At 33.1% G+C, this 16,480-nt stretch overlaps 2 protein-coding genes across 2 annotated transcripts in view; one reads left to right on the top strand and one right to left on the bottom strand.

The window, feature by feature from the left end:
* Positions 1–605: 605 nt before the first annotated feature.
* On the bottom strand, positions 606–4,063 carry LOC132717828 (uncharacterized). The gene is made up of 2 exons (XM_060701399.1): positions 3,998–4,063; positions 606–1,052 (listed from the first exon to the last, which is right to left on the bottom strand). The coding sequence occupies exons 1-2, from the start codon at positions 4,007–4,009 to the stop codon at positions 666–668; spliced, it is 399 nt and encodes a 132-aa protein (XP_060557382.1). The 5' UTR covers positions 4,010–4,063; the 3' UTR covers positions 606–665.
* A 127-nt stretch (positions 4,064–4,190) lies between these two features.
* Positions 4,191–16,480, top strand: part of LOC132717826 (uncharacterized) — a gene marked incomplete at its 3' end in the record, with an annotated part of 50,068 nt that continues 37,778 nt past the window's right edge. The window contains exon 1 of the mRNA XM_060701398.1: positions 4,191–4,250. Within this exon, the coding sequence (XP_060557381.1) occupies positions 4,227–4,250 (24 nt within the window). The remainder of the gene's footprint in view (positions 4,251–16,480) is intronic.

Below are 16,480 nucleotides of genomic sequence, written 5' to 3'. Positions count from 1 at the left end.
TTTCAAGAGCAAGCAGCATGTAATGACACTCATTATACACATCTACTCGCATATGGACGTCCCTTTCAAGGAAATTGGTTAAAAGAAAAGTTTCAACCTAATATGACAACATACCGTTTCTCAACTAATTCCAATGTCATATGTTGAAATATTTATTCTATGGTACATATGGTATCAACCATAAATTTTGGCTGGGTTTGTTAGTATGCTCTCAGTCAAGATTTCAAAGTTTTACAAGAGTTTCAAGGCATTTCATAATGTCTACAAAAAATGCGACTTAGTCTGCTTTGAAAGAAGTAATGACATCACATTGTAACAGCTGACATGGACAGTTCTACATTTTTTTGCTATAAATTGCGTCACAGTAGTGCTCTCAGCGCTTTGATTAGACATTGTGATATGTCAAAAATACTACTTGTATGTTTATTCATATCTTGTAATTTCACACAGATGCCATTTGTTTATTCGTTAAGAGAAGTTATAGAACACATATGTTAAAATTGAAGAAACCTTGCCAATCAGTATATATATGGTAAATGTTAACAGTATAACACATAGGCTAGACAAAGAATAATAAAAAGAAATAAATATAATTATATAAAAAGTATAAACGGGTACTATCACTAATTCTAAGTTATGTAACTTGTAAGCGTTTCGATAAAAATCTAATGCTGTGTAATCATTCTGTTTGTACTACCAGCTAACTGAAGTGTAAATTCCTTTAACCATTGTAAAAAATCCTCAGCCATTCTGTTCATCAGTCGATAGACAATTCGTGTTTTGCTTTCCCTTTCCCAAATAGATTGAGGTCTGCCATATCCATCATAAGAAATTGCAAGCAGACTTTTTGGATTTTCCTCAGATTCGCAACTGACGGCATCGATATCTTTAAAATTGATTGAAATTCGAAAACTCTTTAGGTTCAACTTTCCTGACTCTCTGCACACTTCACATACTGCATGGTCAAATAGACGTCTGTCTCTTTCTGTCAGGGAATCTAACGTTGGTCTCATTTCTTCGATCATTTCTTCGTGTGAAAATATTTTTGACCCCTTAAAAAAGAAACGTTAAACAAAATGACTTTGCTCAATGTTACAAACAGCGTAGCTTACTATCACAATCATTTCATAGAGACTGAATTTGCGCAGCGCTATTCTGTTATAAATAATGATTGACTCTGATTGTCAGAGATGACATATTGTTTGGCAACATCCGCCCACAGTGAATCTGTCCTTATTTGATTATATATATAACAAGGGATACAAATCGTGGCCTTGCATTATCAACACGGTTTCGTAAAATGCATTCACACATGTGAACTACATAAATTATCCTCTCTTCCATCAAAGTTATTGTAGAAGTTAGTATGTGAACTGGTCATTACCCAAGTTCTTCAACAAACGCTTCATTAAAACATGGTAGATTGCAGGAAAGGAATAACTTACATTTCAAGATTTACTTTCGAGGGCCGGGAACATATTTGTACGATGGCCACGGTCAGGTTTATTAATAACACAAACATGGTGTTTTGAAGGTACTGAAAACTTTTGATATTTTTCTGTCATTGTAATTCTCTCTTGTATGTGTGTAGGAAATAAGCAATATTTCTAGGTTTTTACGTGGAACTCAACATTTTAGCAACTGGTTTTCTGCCTGCGTAACAGTTTCTGAAATATTTGAAATTATGTTTATGGCCACACTGAACTACAATTTCTCATTTTTAAGTTCCCCCCCCCCCTTGTCTGTCAGATTGTCGCCCATTATGCAGGTGCGTTTATGTGTCGAGTATTTTCATTGGCTGATAAAAAACCGCTGTTCGCCGCGGTTATACACCATTGTTATCCGAATTATTATTTTTTATTCATTAGAAATGAAACTGACAGTCACTGATAGAAGTTTGGTTTACACACGGAAAATACGGGCAACATTCAAAATGGAAGCCGGGGATAGAAATTTCCAAAACAAACAAAATTGTTAGAATAATTTGTACCAAAAAATAATGATTGCATCACTGATGGTGGTGGGTGATTTATATTTAACCGATAACATAATTAAACTTTCTCATATGTTTTTACGTCTGCATAAGATATCGTTTTACGTGTGTAATTTTACAACATGTATGAAAATAAAACACGAAAGATTATTTTTTATAATATTTTGTCCATGTATCAAAGTGAGGCTTTTTTGAAGTTATCAATTCTTTCATGAATGTCCAACATTCAAAAAACCTGTCTTATACTGTGTTCTATTTACTTTTTCATGAATTTAACAATTTTGAGTTGTATCCTTTGTTATAATATGTATATTATATATACATGTTTATTACCCTTCCAGATTTTTTCCGCCTTTTTGATTGGATATTGATCACACGAAAGAAATTTATATAATTGAGCCAGACGGGTAATATACACAATAAATTTCCCCGTTGGGTACCCAATGTTGTAAACAACATGCGCTGAGGTGTTGCGCGTACGGTTCGATTTTACGCGGTGTAAATTCCGATTTAAAAGCACTTTTTAACTGTCACATAAATACGTGAGGTATTTTCCCGTACCTAACGAATGTAAACAAAAGAAAAGGAGTAGTCTATTGAACGCACTTTTTTGTAATTAATATCAAGCTTTTACAAGGTTATATTTGTTTTCAATACTGATGGGAATATTTATCATTACTCTACTTTGGTAAATATTTATCATTTGACAGTTAAAAGTGCTTGTAAATCGGAATTTACACCCCGTAAAATCGAACCGTACGCGCATCACCTCAGCGCATGTTGTTTACAATGTTGGGTACCCAACGGGGAAATTTAGTGTGTATATTACCCGTCTGGCTCGGTTATATCAATTTCTTTCGGGTGATCAATAGCCAATCAAAAAGGCGGAAAAAATCTGGAAGGGTAATAAAATAACATATAATATAGTTGGAAAAGAAAAAAAATGACAGAAGCCCCTGTGTATCAACCAAGGACAATGCATAATATTTGGAATGTTCTTCGATAGTTTCCGTAAATTGTTCCGATTTATTACATTGCTTTTGCGACAGACCAAGGATATATGCAACGTATACAGATAGAATTTAAGAAGAGACAATTATTTATATGGTCCGTGTCAAATAACACTCAAACAATTAATGCACACATTAAATCTTGATAACCACATACATGTATTTTTATAGTGAAAGAGTCCGTGTTTCAGTTTTAGTTTTAAAATAATTAAGTTGTGTGAATAATAAAGAATGATTGAAGTTCATATTCGTAATAATATTGTATATTGCTAATATTAAGTAAAGTCGAAGATAAAGTAGGACAATAAAAACTTTTTACTTAATCGACTAAAGAACTATTTGAATTCGCGCGTTTCCCATTCTAGGTAAAAAAGTAATACATAATAGCAAAGCTGTAGACATTCTCTGACAAAATGCTCATAAAGAATATTAAGTATAGAAAAACAGGCACAGATCCACCGGGGATGGGGTTGCCGACGTCCTTGTTTTATGATTTTTTTCCGACCTTTTCCTTTTCCGAAACTTTTAATAATATTTGTAATTTTAGGGGATAATTTACAATACTTAAATGTCAGATTCTCTTATAAAGTTCCATTACTAAACTTCAAAGTACACTATTTTTCAAAATATTTAACAAACTATGTTTAAGTACTTCAAAAACTCTAGAAATATTCAATATCTGAAGTGAAATATTTTCACTTTATTTTTCACGTTCTTTGATTTTAAAAGTTCAGATTCAATATTTTAGAATCCTCTTTACCTTAATTTTTTTTGTTTTGCCACATTATTTTTATAAACTATTATGTAGCACATGTTTCAAAAGTGTGTAATAATTATGTTGATGATAAACATTTAAATAAAGTGCAATAAAGTTCATATCTGTTTTGACAAAACTTTTGAATTTGGAAAAACGTATTTAAGTATATACGTAACGAAATTCAGTAAAAAATGAAACAATTTACAACTTTTGTAACCATACTTAAATTGAACTTACCTTTCCTCCCATTTTTGTGAGTCTCTTGATAGTTACTATTTTCTTATGTTATATTACACCTAACAGGAATATTGATGTAGGATAGTATAGCTTTTAGGATTCGAAGGCGTTGTTATACAAGTAATCCGTCCAATCAAAAGTAGGTAAACGCCGATTGATCCGCTTATCGTGCGACATCCTTTGTCGCATTTCAATTTTACCTTCTGGCTGAATTACCACGGCGTTAAAAATGGCTGAGGAAAGCAGCAGCAACGTGAGTTTTATTGTTTTTTATTAATTTGTTTGACTTGTTAGATTTCAGAAATTAATTTAACATTTTGTAAAGCATGTAAATGGGTTTGTAATTATCTTTCAACAAAAAGAAGGCAACACATTTAAACAAAGCAAAAATGAAATTTACTGTGAACAATTTATAGCATTGGTGTCAGTAGACTTACCATACAGCGCACTGCCAATTAACTTTTTTGTACGGAACTTGTCAATTACAAAAATCAATAAAAAAAATCAAGGATCAATAATATTGCTAAACGCATAATTCCATCATGATTATGTGTCAGAACCTTCAATTATAAGTTTTTGTTTTAGAAAAAGTCAAATTCATCTATAGAAACAATTAATACATTTTACTGTTTAAAATTTAGTGGGATCATATCTTGCGTTGGCCATTATTTTAAATGTTTATAATCACAGTGCGAACATTATCCATTATCAGTTTGCAGTGAAAATAGAAACTGCAACAGTTATGTATAGGTTAAAGTTTATTATAACGTATTTACAAAATTAAATTGGTCAGGTGCGGAGCAGCCGCGCAACCAATTTAATTTTGTAAATACGTACTAAATAATTTCAACCAGCTTAGTGTTTTAAATTATTTTAATAAACATTCGATTTACTGGACTGATTTACAGTTTGTCAATTTACCAGAGTAAATGTTTTACGATTTGTTTGAAATATTGCAATTCTATTGGACAAAAAAATAATGTCAAGCTGTAAATAATTTTAACAATGTGTTCCATTCATTTTGTTGTGAAATGAATGGATTATTAGTTTTTAAAGCACGATAACTATATGTTACAGTTTTATTGCGATATATACAGAGAGTTTTTATATAAGTCAGGCAAAAATGATTACTTCAATGCAGAGGTCATAAAAATAATCGAACAAATTAAAGTGCATAAGCGACAAGCCCCGAACATTTTTAGCAAATACACAGAAAACAGATAACCCGCCTTGGTTAAAACCCGATGAAAAATATAATTTAAAAAAAGCGAAGCGTCATTTCTGTTTGTTCTAATCAACAAGCAACCTCTGAACAGCACACCGGGACAGACATCGTGTTCTATGTTATATCAGATAATAAAAGGATAAATCGGTTACAAAAAGCATTTGGAAAGTAGCATAAATATACAACTGCATATTATATGCCTTGCTTTTGAGTAAAATCTTTCCTTACTTCACAAATGTGAAATTTTCAAATTAATATCAAATTCAATTAACTGAATACGACAATGTTCACATGATCAAAGCCATTTCGTTTAATGTTTTAAAGATGCATTACGAAAGAAAGGTTTTGGCAAGTAAATTGTAAACTGGTTGCGAAAGAATGCAGTACGAAAGTGTACAGAGGGCTGAGTACAGGGTACATGCTTTGCGCTCACTATCAAAATGTTTTAAAAGCCGAAATATGTCGATGGATTAAATTTGAATATGGTTACTACAAAGCTAAGTAAATATTTATTTTCATTTATATACGTAATGCGTAATAACCATCCGAACTCGGTAACGGAGGCATATTTCAAAATGTTTTCCTGTTCTCTCTGAATTGTGTGTGATTGAATTTAATTGTGATGATCTTATCGATCTGGGTTTATTGGTTGTATTTATTTGCATTTGGTTGATAAATCGTATTTGGTTGCTGAGTTATATTTTATTGGTTGATGTTAGTTGAGTTGTATTGGGCTATTTTGTCTTGTCATTATTTTCACAGATTATGCTTTGGTTTTGAAGATATCTATACACATTGGTTGTTTTGGTTTAAGTTGAAATGTTATGTGGATAAGATGCTATGAAGTTAATTTTTTTGCTTGAGTGTTTGTAGTTTATAATGTAACTTATTGAACACATGTATTGTGGGGCATTTTTATTTTTTTGGGTCGTCAGTCCATACAAATAATGGTAGCGAAATTTCAGATCCTGATATGCTTATTTGAAAAATCCAAAAGTAGTCCGAACTCATCGAAGCGGTTACTTCCCTTTATAAGTACACTAACTCCGAAAAATTAAGGGGAGATCACTGTGTAAAGATTGTCAAATGACAGGCGCATTAATTTTCAAGCCTTCTTGGGGAAGAAAAAATAGTTCCCGATTGGTCGAAGATTTCTAATATTGTGTAATTCTTTACAGATAAACATGCTTAAATTAAGCTCCATGATTATTTACATCAGTGTTAAACAACAGGTTTACCGTGAACAAAACATCTCGAAATTAATAAGGGTTACAAACCCTAATTGAGAATAATAATGTTTTCTTCAGGCTGTTATTTTATAACTTTCCCGTGGTCGAGGGGTTACATGCTCGTTTAGTGGAGTTCAAATCCCAGTTAAGGCAACTCATGATTTTTTTGTTTTTTGTTGTTGTTTTTTAATTGTTTTTTAAAAAATTGTTTAAGCCAAATAACCATTGAATTGAATATCAGTGTTGCAATTAGCCACATAGCCAATTTACTACAGTTATAACACTGGAAACAGCATTTGTGGCACTATACAAAAACAAATTGGTTTTTAATCTCACAACCTTCACCTTTCTGACATTCTGAGACCCAAACAAAGTCAACGCCTTCTGTGCTTTGATTATTGCTGTGTTTGATCATAATTTGTAGGGAGATTAGGCTGGCCTGAGTGATGAATTACACAGCATTTAACGATAAACTGTGCAATATTATACTACAATGCAAGAAAAACTAATACCTATTTCAATCTTAACATGCTAATAAAAAGAGAATTGATAAAATATGTTGAACTTATTTGAGCAAAGAAGTAAATGTCTTAACGTCATTTGGTTTTTTGATGTCATGTCTGACGTCATACGACTTTTAAGCATGTGTTTGTTATTTTTGTGAATATATTGAATCGATTGCCCTATCTGTTTGATAGGGAAATAATGTGAAGCGTGTTAGAATTTGTAATTTAGTATAATTCTATAATATTGGTCCACTAAAATATTTATAGAGCCACCCCAAATTTACAGTCAGTGGTCCAGGTGGCCACCAAACTTATATGGTTAGTTTTTATCCCTGCCATGACGCATCAAACATATCTTTTATCTTTAAGTATTAATATTTCCCCGTTTATGTCAATGCACAATAAATCACCTTTATCAATTTTCATCTTCAAGGATACATGGGATAGCTGTTTTCAGATAAGTACCACATAAAATTTATTGATAGCTAAAGCCTACATATATCTTTTGCAAACTAAAGCCTATTTTATCATACAAAAATGATTGATTTGTAAGGTATTTGCCCTGTTTAATACATGTATTTATTTGAAACGTCAGTGAAACCACGCTTTATCATTAAACAAACAGTAATAAATGTTAATCATTTACAAGCATTTACATGTCATAAAAAGATAACACTTTATATTTTCACACTGGCCAAAACTTTCGCAGAAGCGTTGGATCATCGCAACAGAGGTAGGGTATTCGTCACAGAAGCGGTGGATAAATATGGCCGTTTGCTTTGTCGGGTTATGACTGAATTTTACTTTATGTTTTAAATTGAACCGGGAACCCACATATGTACTCTTCTAACTTATAATACACACACGGTACAATCTATTGCCATTTTTGCAAACACTTCTGCCCAGTTTGCCGAAGAGACGCCTTTTTGTATAATTTTGGTTAAAACACATCGTATGTATGTTACTTAATAAATTGTTATTCCCCAAAATTGATAACAACGCAGACGGAGGTGGATGCAATTGCAACGCAGTGCGGTGGGCCGGTACCATTTATGGCTATTGTAAGGGTTTAACTCGACATATGACGCACTTTTAAATGGAATGCAACCTTTTTCTTACTTTAACATCAGAGAAAAGTGTTTGTTTAGTGTTTCAAACGATAGAATTTTATAAAAAACTAGATGTTCGAGGTCCTATTCTATTTTCCTTTATAGAAAATTCCGTGGCCGATGTATTACCATAGAGTAGTCTATGTTCAACAAACTATTTCATTTCATTACTGAAGAATATTTTTTTGTGATCAGATTTGAAAAAAGATCGCATGCTCTAGATTCAACAACCAACATATTCGAAGAGATACTCGTAAAGATTAACAGAACATGCTTCTTGAATATACGTTTGGAGCCAACCAGGCGGTGATATGACGGCAGAGAAAGGGATATCGTTAGATGTCCCTAAAATGTGCACCATTAAATACAAAATAAATTAATAGTAAAACATGTAGCGCTGTATGACGTGCACGGTTTATAACAAAACCATTGCGGTTATTGGTCTACTATTTTTAAAGCTGTTTAACGCGCTATGTTGAACAAAGATCAATTTATGATATTACCAGCCGAAAGAATTTTCAGTTGTAGGAAGCTGGAAGACGACCTCGGACATCTATTTTGTATATATAAATATATTGTTTTACACATCAAATAAACACGTTTGTCTACTGTCAAAGAAAGAAAAATGTTGTACTCTACTGAAAAATGTGTCATATATCAAATTAAACCCTCCAAATTGACATCAATGCTCTGGGGCCCACCACACTGCATTGCTATTGAATCCACCTCCGTCTGCGTTATATTCAATGTTTGGCAGGGTAATAACAATTTTCAAATTTTTCAAAACATGGTTGTTTTGTGCAAGTGTCATACATACGATGTGTTTCTGGTGTACTTAGGGGTAGTTTTGCTCACATTTGTACGTGGTTTAAGCACAATTTGGCAAAACGGGCGTCCCCTCGTCAAACTGTACAGAAGTGTTTGCACAAATGGCAATAAATTGCCCCGTGTGCGTGTTAATTGGAAGGGTACATATGTGGGCTCTTGTCTCACCAGGTGTTTTCAGTAAAACATTTAAGAATAAAGTAAAATTCAGTCATAAACTTACCGACAACAATAAACGGCCATATTTTATCCACCGCTTCTGCGACAAATATACCACCGCCGTTGAGATGGATCCACCGCTTCTGCAAAAGCTTTGGCCAGTGTGAAAATATTAAGTGTTATCTTTTTATGACATGTAAATGCATGTAAATGATTAACATTTATTGGCGACGCCGGTGAGCGGCGTCGTCTCTTATGGAATGCTTTTTAATTTTGCCTATGGAAGGAGCTGTTATTATTAGCAGTTAATGTCATATTGTGTTAATAAGTTTTGTTTTGATTCGTAAAAATCAAGTAAACAAATATGTTGTTCTATTTGTATTTAATAACTTTATGTAAAAAGCATGTGCATTGTGATATTATTTTCACGAAATTGCAGGCTCAGTTTAACAGCTTGTCCCTTAGCTTTATTGGCAATACTAAAACCTGGATTTCGAATATCGTTGTGGTCTACATTGATGCCGTAAATTCTTTTTCATTCATTTATATATTTTCAAAGTTTTTTACTGTTTGTTATGGTGGCTGATTTAAGCCATGTAGTATTTTCGCTTCTTCGCCTCTAAATGCGAAAATGCGAAAACACGTAAGTTTTGTCTTTGTCGGCTCTTCGTGTTCTCGCATTTTCGGATTTTCGAGGCAATATAGAAGAAGGGCGAAAATACGACATTTGAAATATGTCGTATATTCGCATTCCATCTGTCGTATTTTCGCTTTTTCAAAAGTTACATTTTTGCGTTGTAGTATTTTTGCTCTTCCGCTTTGTTACGTTTTCGTATTGTTACATTTTCGCATTGTCGCATTTTCGAGTTCCGGTTGTACATGCGCATGGAGACATCAATCTGAAAATACCTAAACGTTACAGCTAATGACATTTTTTGTACCATTAGTTTATTGTTTTCTTTCTTGTTTCAAAGCGCTAAGTACATTGAACTAAGAAAAGCACAGTATAATACAATATGATGTCAATACAAAATTCTTATTTTTTATGAATTTGAACTGTACTCCTATTTTATTGATATTCGTGCAATATGTGTAAGATGGCAGACAGTATGACAATCAAATTATTAAATTAAACCATCAAACTTGTATTTTCAAACTTTATCCAACATGCACTCTATGTTATCAAATAAAGTATATCTTACAAAACTCTAGTACTAGAATTAACAATCATTATAAAATGTTTTCCTGTGAAAATACACCTCATATCTATTTTATACGGAAGCCCATTGAGGCCGTTTTTTGTTAGAAGTTAGAACCTTAGAACTTAGATCTTAGAACTAAGAGGTTCCGTAAAGGTTGGAAACACCATATTCACTGCAAGAGAGACAAGAAGATGTAAGTGAGAAACTTTAATAAACTATTATATTTCAAACACATTAGAGGAACTAAAAATTCAACGCTAGCATTGATTCAAAAAATTTTCATTTATAACGGCACAGAAACTGTATCAGGTTTGAAAAGTTATTTGTATGGAAAGAGTTTAACAAATAAGCGTTTAGAATCCTTCGTAGGCAAGGTTGCACCAGTGGATTTCATTTTTCAAGGATCTTATTGATTTCAAAGATTGGATATTACAAATCCTGTACACATTGAATGCCTCAGATATTGTTTTATGGATAAGATCCAAGCAGAAATCGAAATGAAAGAAATTTGAAATACATTTCGGAAGACCTGATACAATGTAGTTTGTACCTGGTATCTATGGTGGGCATAACGTTGGTCATCGTGTTGATCGAGAAGACAGATATGCCAGAACTTTATGGCCTCATTGTAACGAAACCGAGAAACTTATTCGAGTGTTGTCTTCGCATAACAGAAAGCTTTTGACAGCTATTAAACGGATCGTTAAAATTGTACCGTAAGTTTTTGCAGATGATGCTGGAGCATTTACAATGACATACAATTAACATGTAACTCGGTTTCGTGTTGGCATTCAAAATTATTAATTATAAATTATACTATTTATGAATTATTATATTTCTTGTATAATTAATTATAAGTCTAACATTAGATTTATGTGATTTCTGACCCTTCAAACTGTGTGTCCAAATTATATCCTTTCTGCTAAATGATGCCAGGAATCTTGTTGATATACCTATTGAACTGTTTCAAAATAACTGTTTATGCGAATGTCTGGTGTAGTTACAGCTTCAATAAATGGCCCGATCAAATTGCGTGTCTATTTTACATTTTAAATTACATGTATGTGCACTTTGCATTGACGGTCAATCCTTCCGTGTTTCCATTTCTACTAGGTCAAGATCACAGTGGCCACTTGAATAAAAGATAACCATTGCCTTAATTTTAACGAAGTGCACTTCTGTATTAATATTTGATGAAATTATCAGCGGTTTAATACTGATTGAGGTTACCATGATATAAAAGTATATTAAAAGACAAGGTTTGTTTATATAGTATTGAAATAAATTGTCATTTGCTACAATTTCCTCAGGTGACAAAGGGGCATACTTCTGCACAAATTATTGATGGTGTGACCTGCACTTAGCTACAAATTGGGGCCATCAGTATATTTCACAAGGAATTGCATTACTGAATAGGCACATTATAATTTTACAAAAGAAGTATTTCATCGTCATATTGACAGGGTACCGAATGATAGCTTATTAAGTAATTGTTGCATAACTACCTATAATACTAGATGTAAAGCGTGCAAAAATAATTAAATAATCCATAGCGATTTTATAAAAACCTCATGCCATTATTGTGGCTACAGTTGCATGTTCCTTTAGATTTCAGTGATAAGGCAAATCATAGATTGCAAAAGTACGTTTATTTATTGATTTTTTTATATGCCCGAAAAAATTTCGGGCATATTATGTTATACCCCCTGGCGTCCGTACATCCGTCTGTCCGAGCTTACATATGATAGTTATGAGCTTCATTCCGTAGTTAAATAAAGAACAAAAACTCATAAAATTAATAATGTGAGCTATTTTTTATGAGCTTATGGACTTATGTCCAGGCCCCGTGTTTACAAAGGAAAGATCAGGTTCAGGATTAAGTGATCCTGATTTTATTTTCTTTGTTTTTTAAAACTAATATTGATCGTATTTGCTAGAATGAATGGTACATAGAGATAATATAAAATTTTGCTGATTTGCAAAGAAACAATCCTATTTTGGGATAAAATAGACACATATCGAAACAAATACAAAAATAATCGGATCAAAATAAGGATCAATTTTAGGATCAATATCAATATTTGGATTAACTGTAAAATGCCCATATCTTGCAAAAATAACAATTAATTTATTCTAAAATTACAAAAACATGCTATTTCAAGTCCAGTTTTATCATGTTAATATTAAATATTTAATCTATGAGAATAAACAATGGAGAATATTTGAGTTTTTAGATTTGATCCTGATAATGATCTTGATCCTTCAATTTTTGTTAATACGGGGCCAGGTGTAGTTAATGAGCTTATTTGCCTTTTACATATCAAATGTTGGTACATCCGTCTGTCCGTCCGTTAGCAATTTGGTTTCCGAAGCATAACTTAAGTTCCATTTGGTCCACAATATTCAAACTTCATAGGATGATTGTCCATATTGGGTGGAAGACCCCTATTAATTTTAGGGTCACAAGTTCAAAAGCCAAGGTCACTGTTAACTTAAAACTGAAAACAGTTTCCGGGGCATAACTTTAGTTCTGTTTGGCCCACAATATTCACACTTCATAGGATGATTGTCCATATTTGGTAGAAGACCCCTAATAATTTTGGGGTCACAAGTTCAAAGGCCAAGGTCACTGTTAACTTAAAACTGAAAACAGTTTCCGGAGTATAACTTAAGTTTTGTTTGGCCCACAATATTCATACTTCATAGGATGATTGTCCATATTTGGTAGAAGACCCCTAATAATTTTGGGGTCACAAGTTCAAAGGCCAAGGTCACTGCTAACTTAAAACTGAAAATAGTTTCCGGAACATAACTTAAGTTCCATTTGGCTCACAATATTCAAACTTCATATAATGATTGTCCATATGAGGTAAAAGACCTCTATTGATTTTGGGGTCACAAGGTCAAAGGTCAAGGTCACTATTACCTTAAAACTGAAAACAGTTTCCGGAGCATAACTTTAGTTCCATTTGGCCCACAATATTCAAACTTCATAGGATGATTGTCCATATTGGGTAGAAGACCCCTATTGATTTTGGGGTCACAAGGTCAAAGGTCGAGGTCACTATTACCTTAAAACTGAAAACAGTTTCCGGAGCATAACTTAAGTTCAATTTGGCCCACAATATTCAAACTTCAAAGGATGATTGTCCATATTGGGTAAAAGACCCCTATTGATTTTGGGGTCACAAGGTCAAAGGTCAAGGTCACTATTACCTTAAAACTGAAAACAGTTTCCGGAGCATAACTTAAGTTCCATTTGGCCCACAATATTCAAACTTCATAGGATGATTGTCCATATTGGGTAGAAGACCCCTATTGATTTTGGGGTCACAAGGTCAAAGGTCAAGGTCACTATTACCTTAAAACTGAAAACAGTTTCCGGAGCATAACTTAAGTTCCATTTGGCCCACAATATTCAAACTTCATAGGATGATTGTCCATATTGGGTAGAAGACCCCTATTGATTTTGGGGTCACAAGGTCAAAGGTCAAGGTCACTATTACCTTAAAACTGAAAACAGTTTCCGGAGCATAACTTAAGTTCCATTTGGCCCACAATATTCAAACTTCATAGGATGATTGTCCATATTGGGTAAAAGACCCCTATTGATTTTGGGGTCACAAGGTCAAAGGTCAAGGTCACTATTACCTTAAAACTGAAAACAGTTTCCGGAGCATAACTTAAGCTCCATTTGACCCACAATATTCAAACTTCTTAGGATGATTGTAAATATTTGGTAGAAGACCCCTATTGATTTTTGGCTCACAACGTCAAAGGTCAAGGTCACTTTTACCTTATAACTGAAACCAGTTTCCGCTCAATAACTTAAGTATTAATCAACCTACAGCTGTTAATTTTTTTAGGATGAACAACAATGTCCAATACATGACCCCTATTGATTTTAGGGTCATAAGGTCAAAGGTCAGGATCACAATGATCTTTACACTGAAAATTGTGGTTTCTTGAGCATAACTTAAGTTTCATTTAGCCCAAAGTGTTCAAACTTCATAGGTTGATTGTCAATATTAGGTAGAAGACCCCTATTGATGCTTAGTTTAATTACCATGTCTTACAAATGCTTGAACCTTACTAAAAACACTTTCAGGCATATAATGCTCCGCCTAGCGGTGCTCTTGTTTCTGTGTGTCGGCCTTTTGTTCAAAGAAGTGTCAGCATCAGAAGAACCATATCAATTGATTTTCACGCGATACATTTGCACTTGCGCCTGCCTTTTAGACTAGTAAGGACACTGTGCAGGCAAAATGTCGAACTTAGACATTAGAACTTAGACATTAGTTATTAGCACTTAGTAATAAGAACTTAGTTATTAGAACTTAAACATTAGAACTTAGTTCTTAGAACTTAGACATTAGAACTTAGTTATTAGAACTTAGTTATTAAACTTAGTTATTAGAATTTACTTATTAAAACTTAGTTATTAGAACTTTAAAAACTCGGTTTTGAAAAAGCTAAAAGAAGGAAACATAACTCCGTTCTCATACATAAAACTTTCTTCAAGTTACAGTAAACTGCTAAACCTAATACAAGATATTTATCTTATTGATCACAAAAAATAATATCACACTCTCGACAAGAACTTGTTGATGGCATACCCCCGTGCACACTCAATAAATAGTTAATACTTCATCTCTGTTACAATAATATTTATAGTAATTATCAATGATATCTGTAGGTCTACATCAACTATTCTTAGAAAAAAGACCGTATGATCTTAGGGATACCATGAGACAAAAGGTCAAGAAATGCTTAAGTTATGGTAAAATCCAATAAAATCTATGATGAATGTGTGACTTTAAGCCAAAACAGTTCAAGAAATACTCAATTTTGGAACATGTTATAAATGAATATTATTTTAGATCAAGGTCATCTTAAGTTCAAGGCCTTATATTCACAGTTAAGTAAGTATATTCGACTCTCGTTCTTACCACAAGGATGGTTATGTGTGAATATGACGGAGGAAGGTAGTCTAGTACTGGTGTACCTTTCCAGGAACGATGGTTAGGAAACTACCCGCCTATATGACTGAAATACTGTTGGAAAAAGGCGTAAAATGAAACAAACAAACAAACAATATATGTGAATATGAGCCGAATGTTAATGTAACATAAGCTTATGTTTAAACAAATATAATAAAATGGTGCATATTGTTGAATGGAAAATGCAACTCACAATACCTCATGCTCAGGTATGCTTTTTACGGATGATATACTAAAAGTTGATCTGAAGAAATAAAATTGGAAATACAGAGCAACCTAGTACATTCGTCGTCATGTACTCAAAAATACACCAGACGAACGATATGAATAAAAACTCAAACATGCAAATCTTATCTACATTGAATAAATATATCAAAGTGAATTATTATATCATGTTATAAAAACCTCAAAAACAATAATACACAGTTTGTAAACCTGTGAATTAAAGTAATTTTAAACTTAAAAAACTTGACAATTGATATGCCTTTAACTTGTCGTAACCATTTACATGCCACACAAAGTAAGTACATTTCGGGATATATCTTCGCCGAGATGATCGGTGGCTTTGCGTTCATCAGTTCCTTTTGGATGATCCTCATTACAGAATGTCTATGCATTGCAACCGGTAGTCAGTCTCCAATTTGCGCTACATCGATCGAAACCTACACACTTTGCACTCCTATGGATAACTGCAATAATCGTCCTTAGGTGTACGTGTTCTGTGTTGGACAATTTTTAAAGCTTTCAATATCAGTTTAATATTCTTGTAAAATAAACTATAGGTAAGTATTTTTAATCAGTTCTAGGCTTGTTAAATGCGCCCCCTCTGAGAATAACAGCTAAATCCATGATCCTTGTGTTATAACAGCCATTTCCCAACGTACATGCCCATGTAAACACCATTTTCGTCGGTCGTCGAGAAAAGGAATAAATAAGATTCTGTCATAGGAAATATAATCAAATTATTTTTGTACACATTAGAAAACAAACAAAACTTTCAGTTACACAATTTTAAATACTGTTCCAAATTTGACAATTGGGGAATTACACAAAGACTGGCAACAGATATCAGTTTTTACGCTTGTTTCCCTCATTGTAGATATTTTTTGTTGGCTACAATGGGCTAAATAGCCACCTTTTCCCACAGGCACGAGTATCGAACCTGGGAAGAAAAAATATAACCAGATTGATAAAAAAAACTGTATTCATCTTAAATGTGTCAAAAACC

The sequence above is a fragment of the Ruditapes philippinarum genome, unplaced genomic scaffold (assembly GCF_026571515.1).
Source record: "Ruditapes philippinarum isolate M1 unplaced genomic scaffold, ASM2657151v2 ctg3467_1_1_1_1, whole genome shotgun sequence".
Classification (NCBI taxonomy): Eukaryota; Metazoa; Mollusca; class Bivalvia; order Venerida; family Veneridae; genus Ruditapes; species Ruditapes philippinarum.
This window is presented reverse-complemented; position numbering and strand designations above follow the sequence as displayed.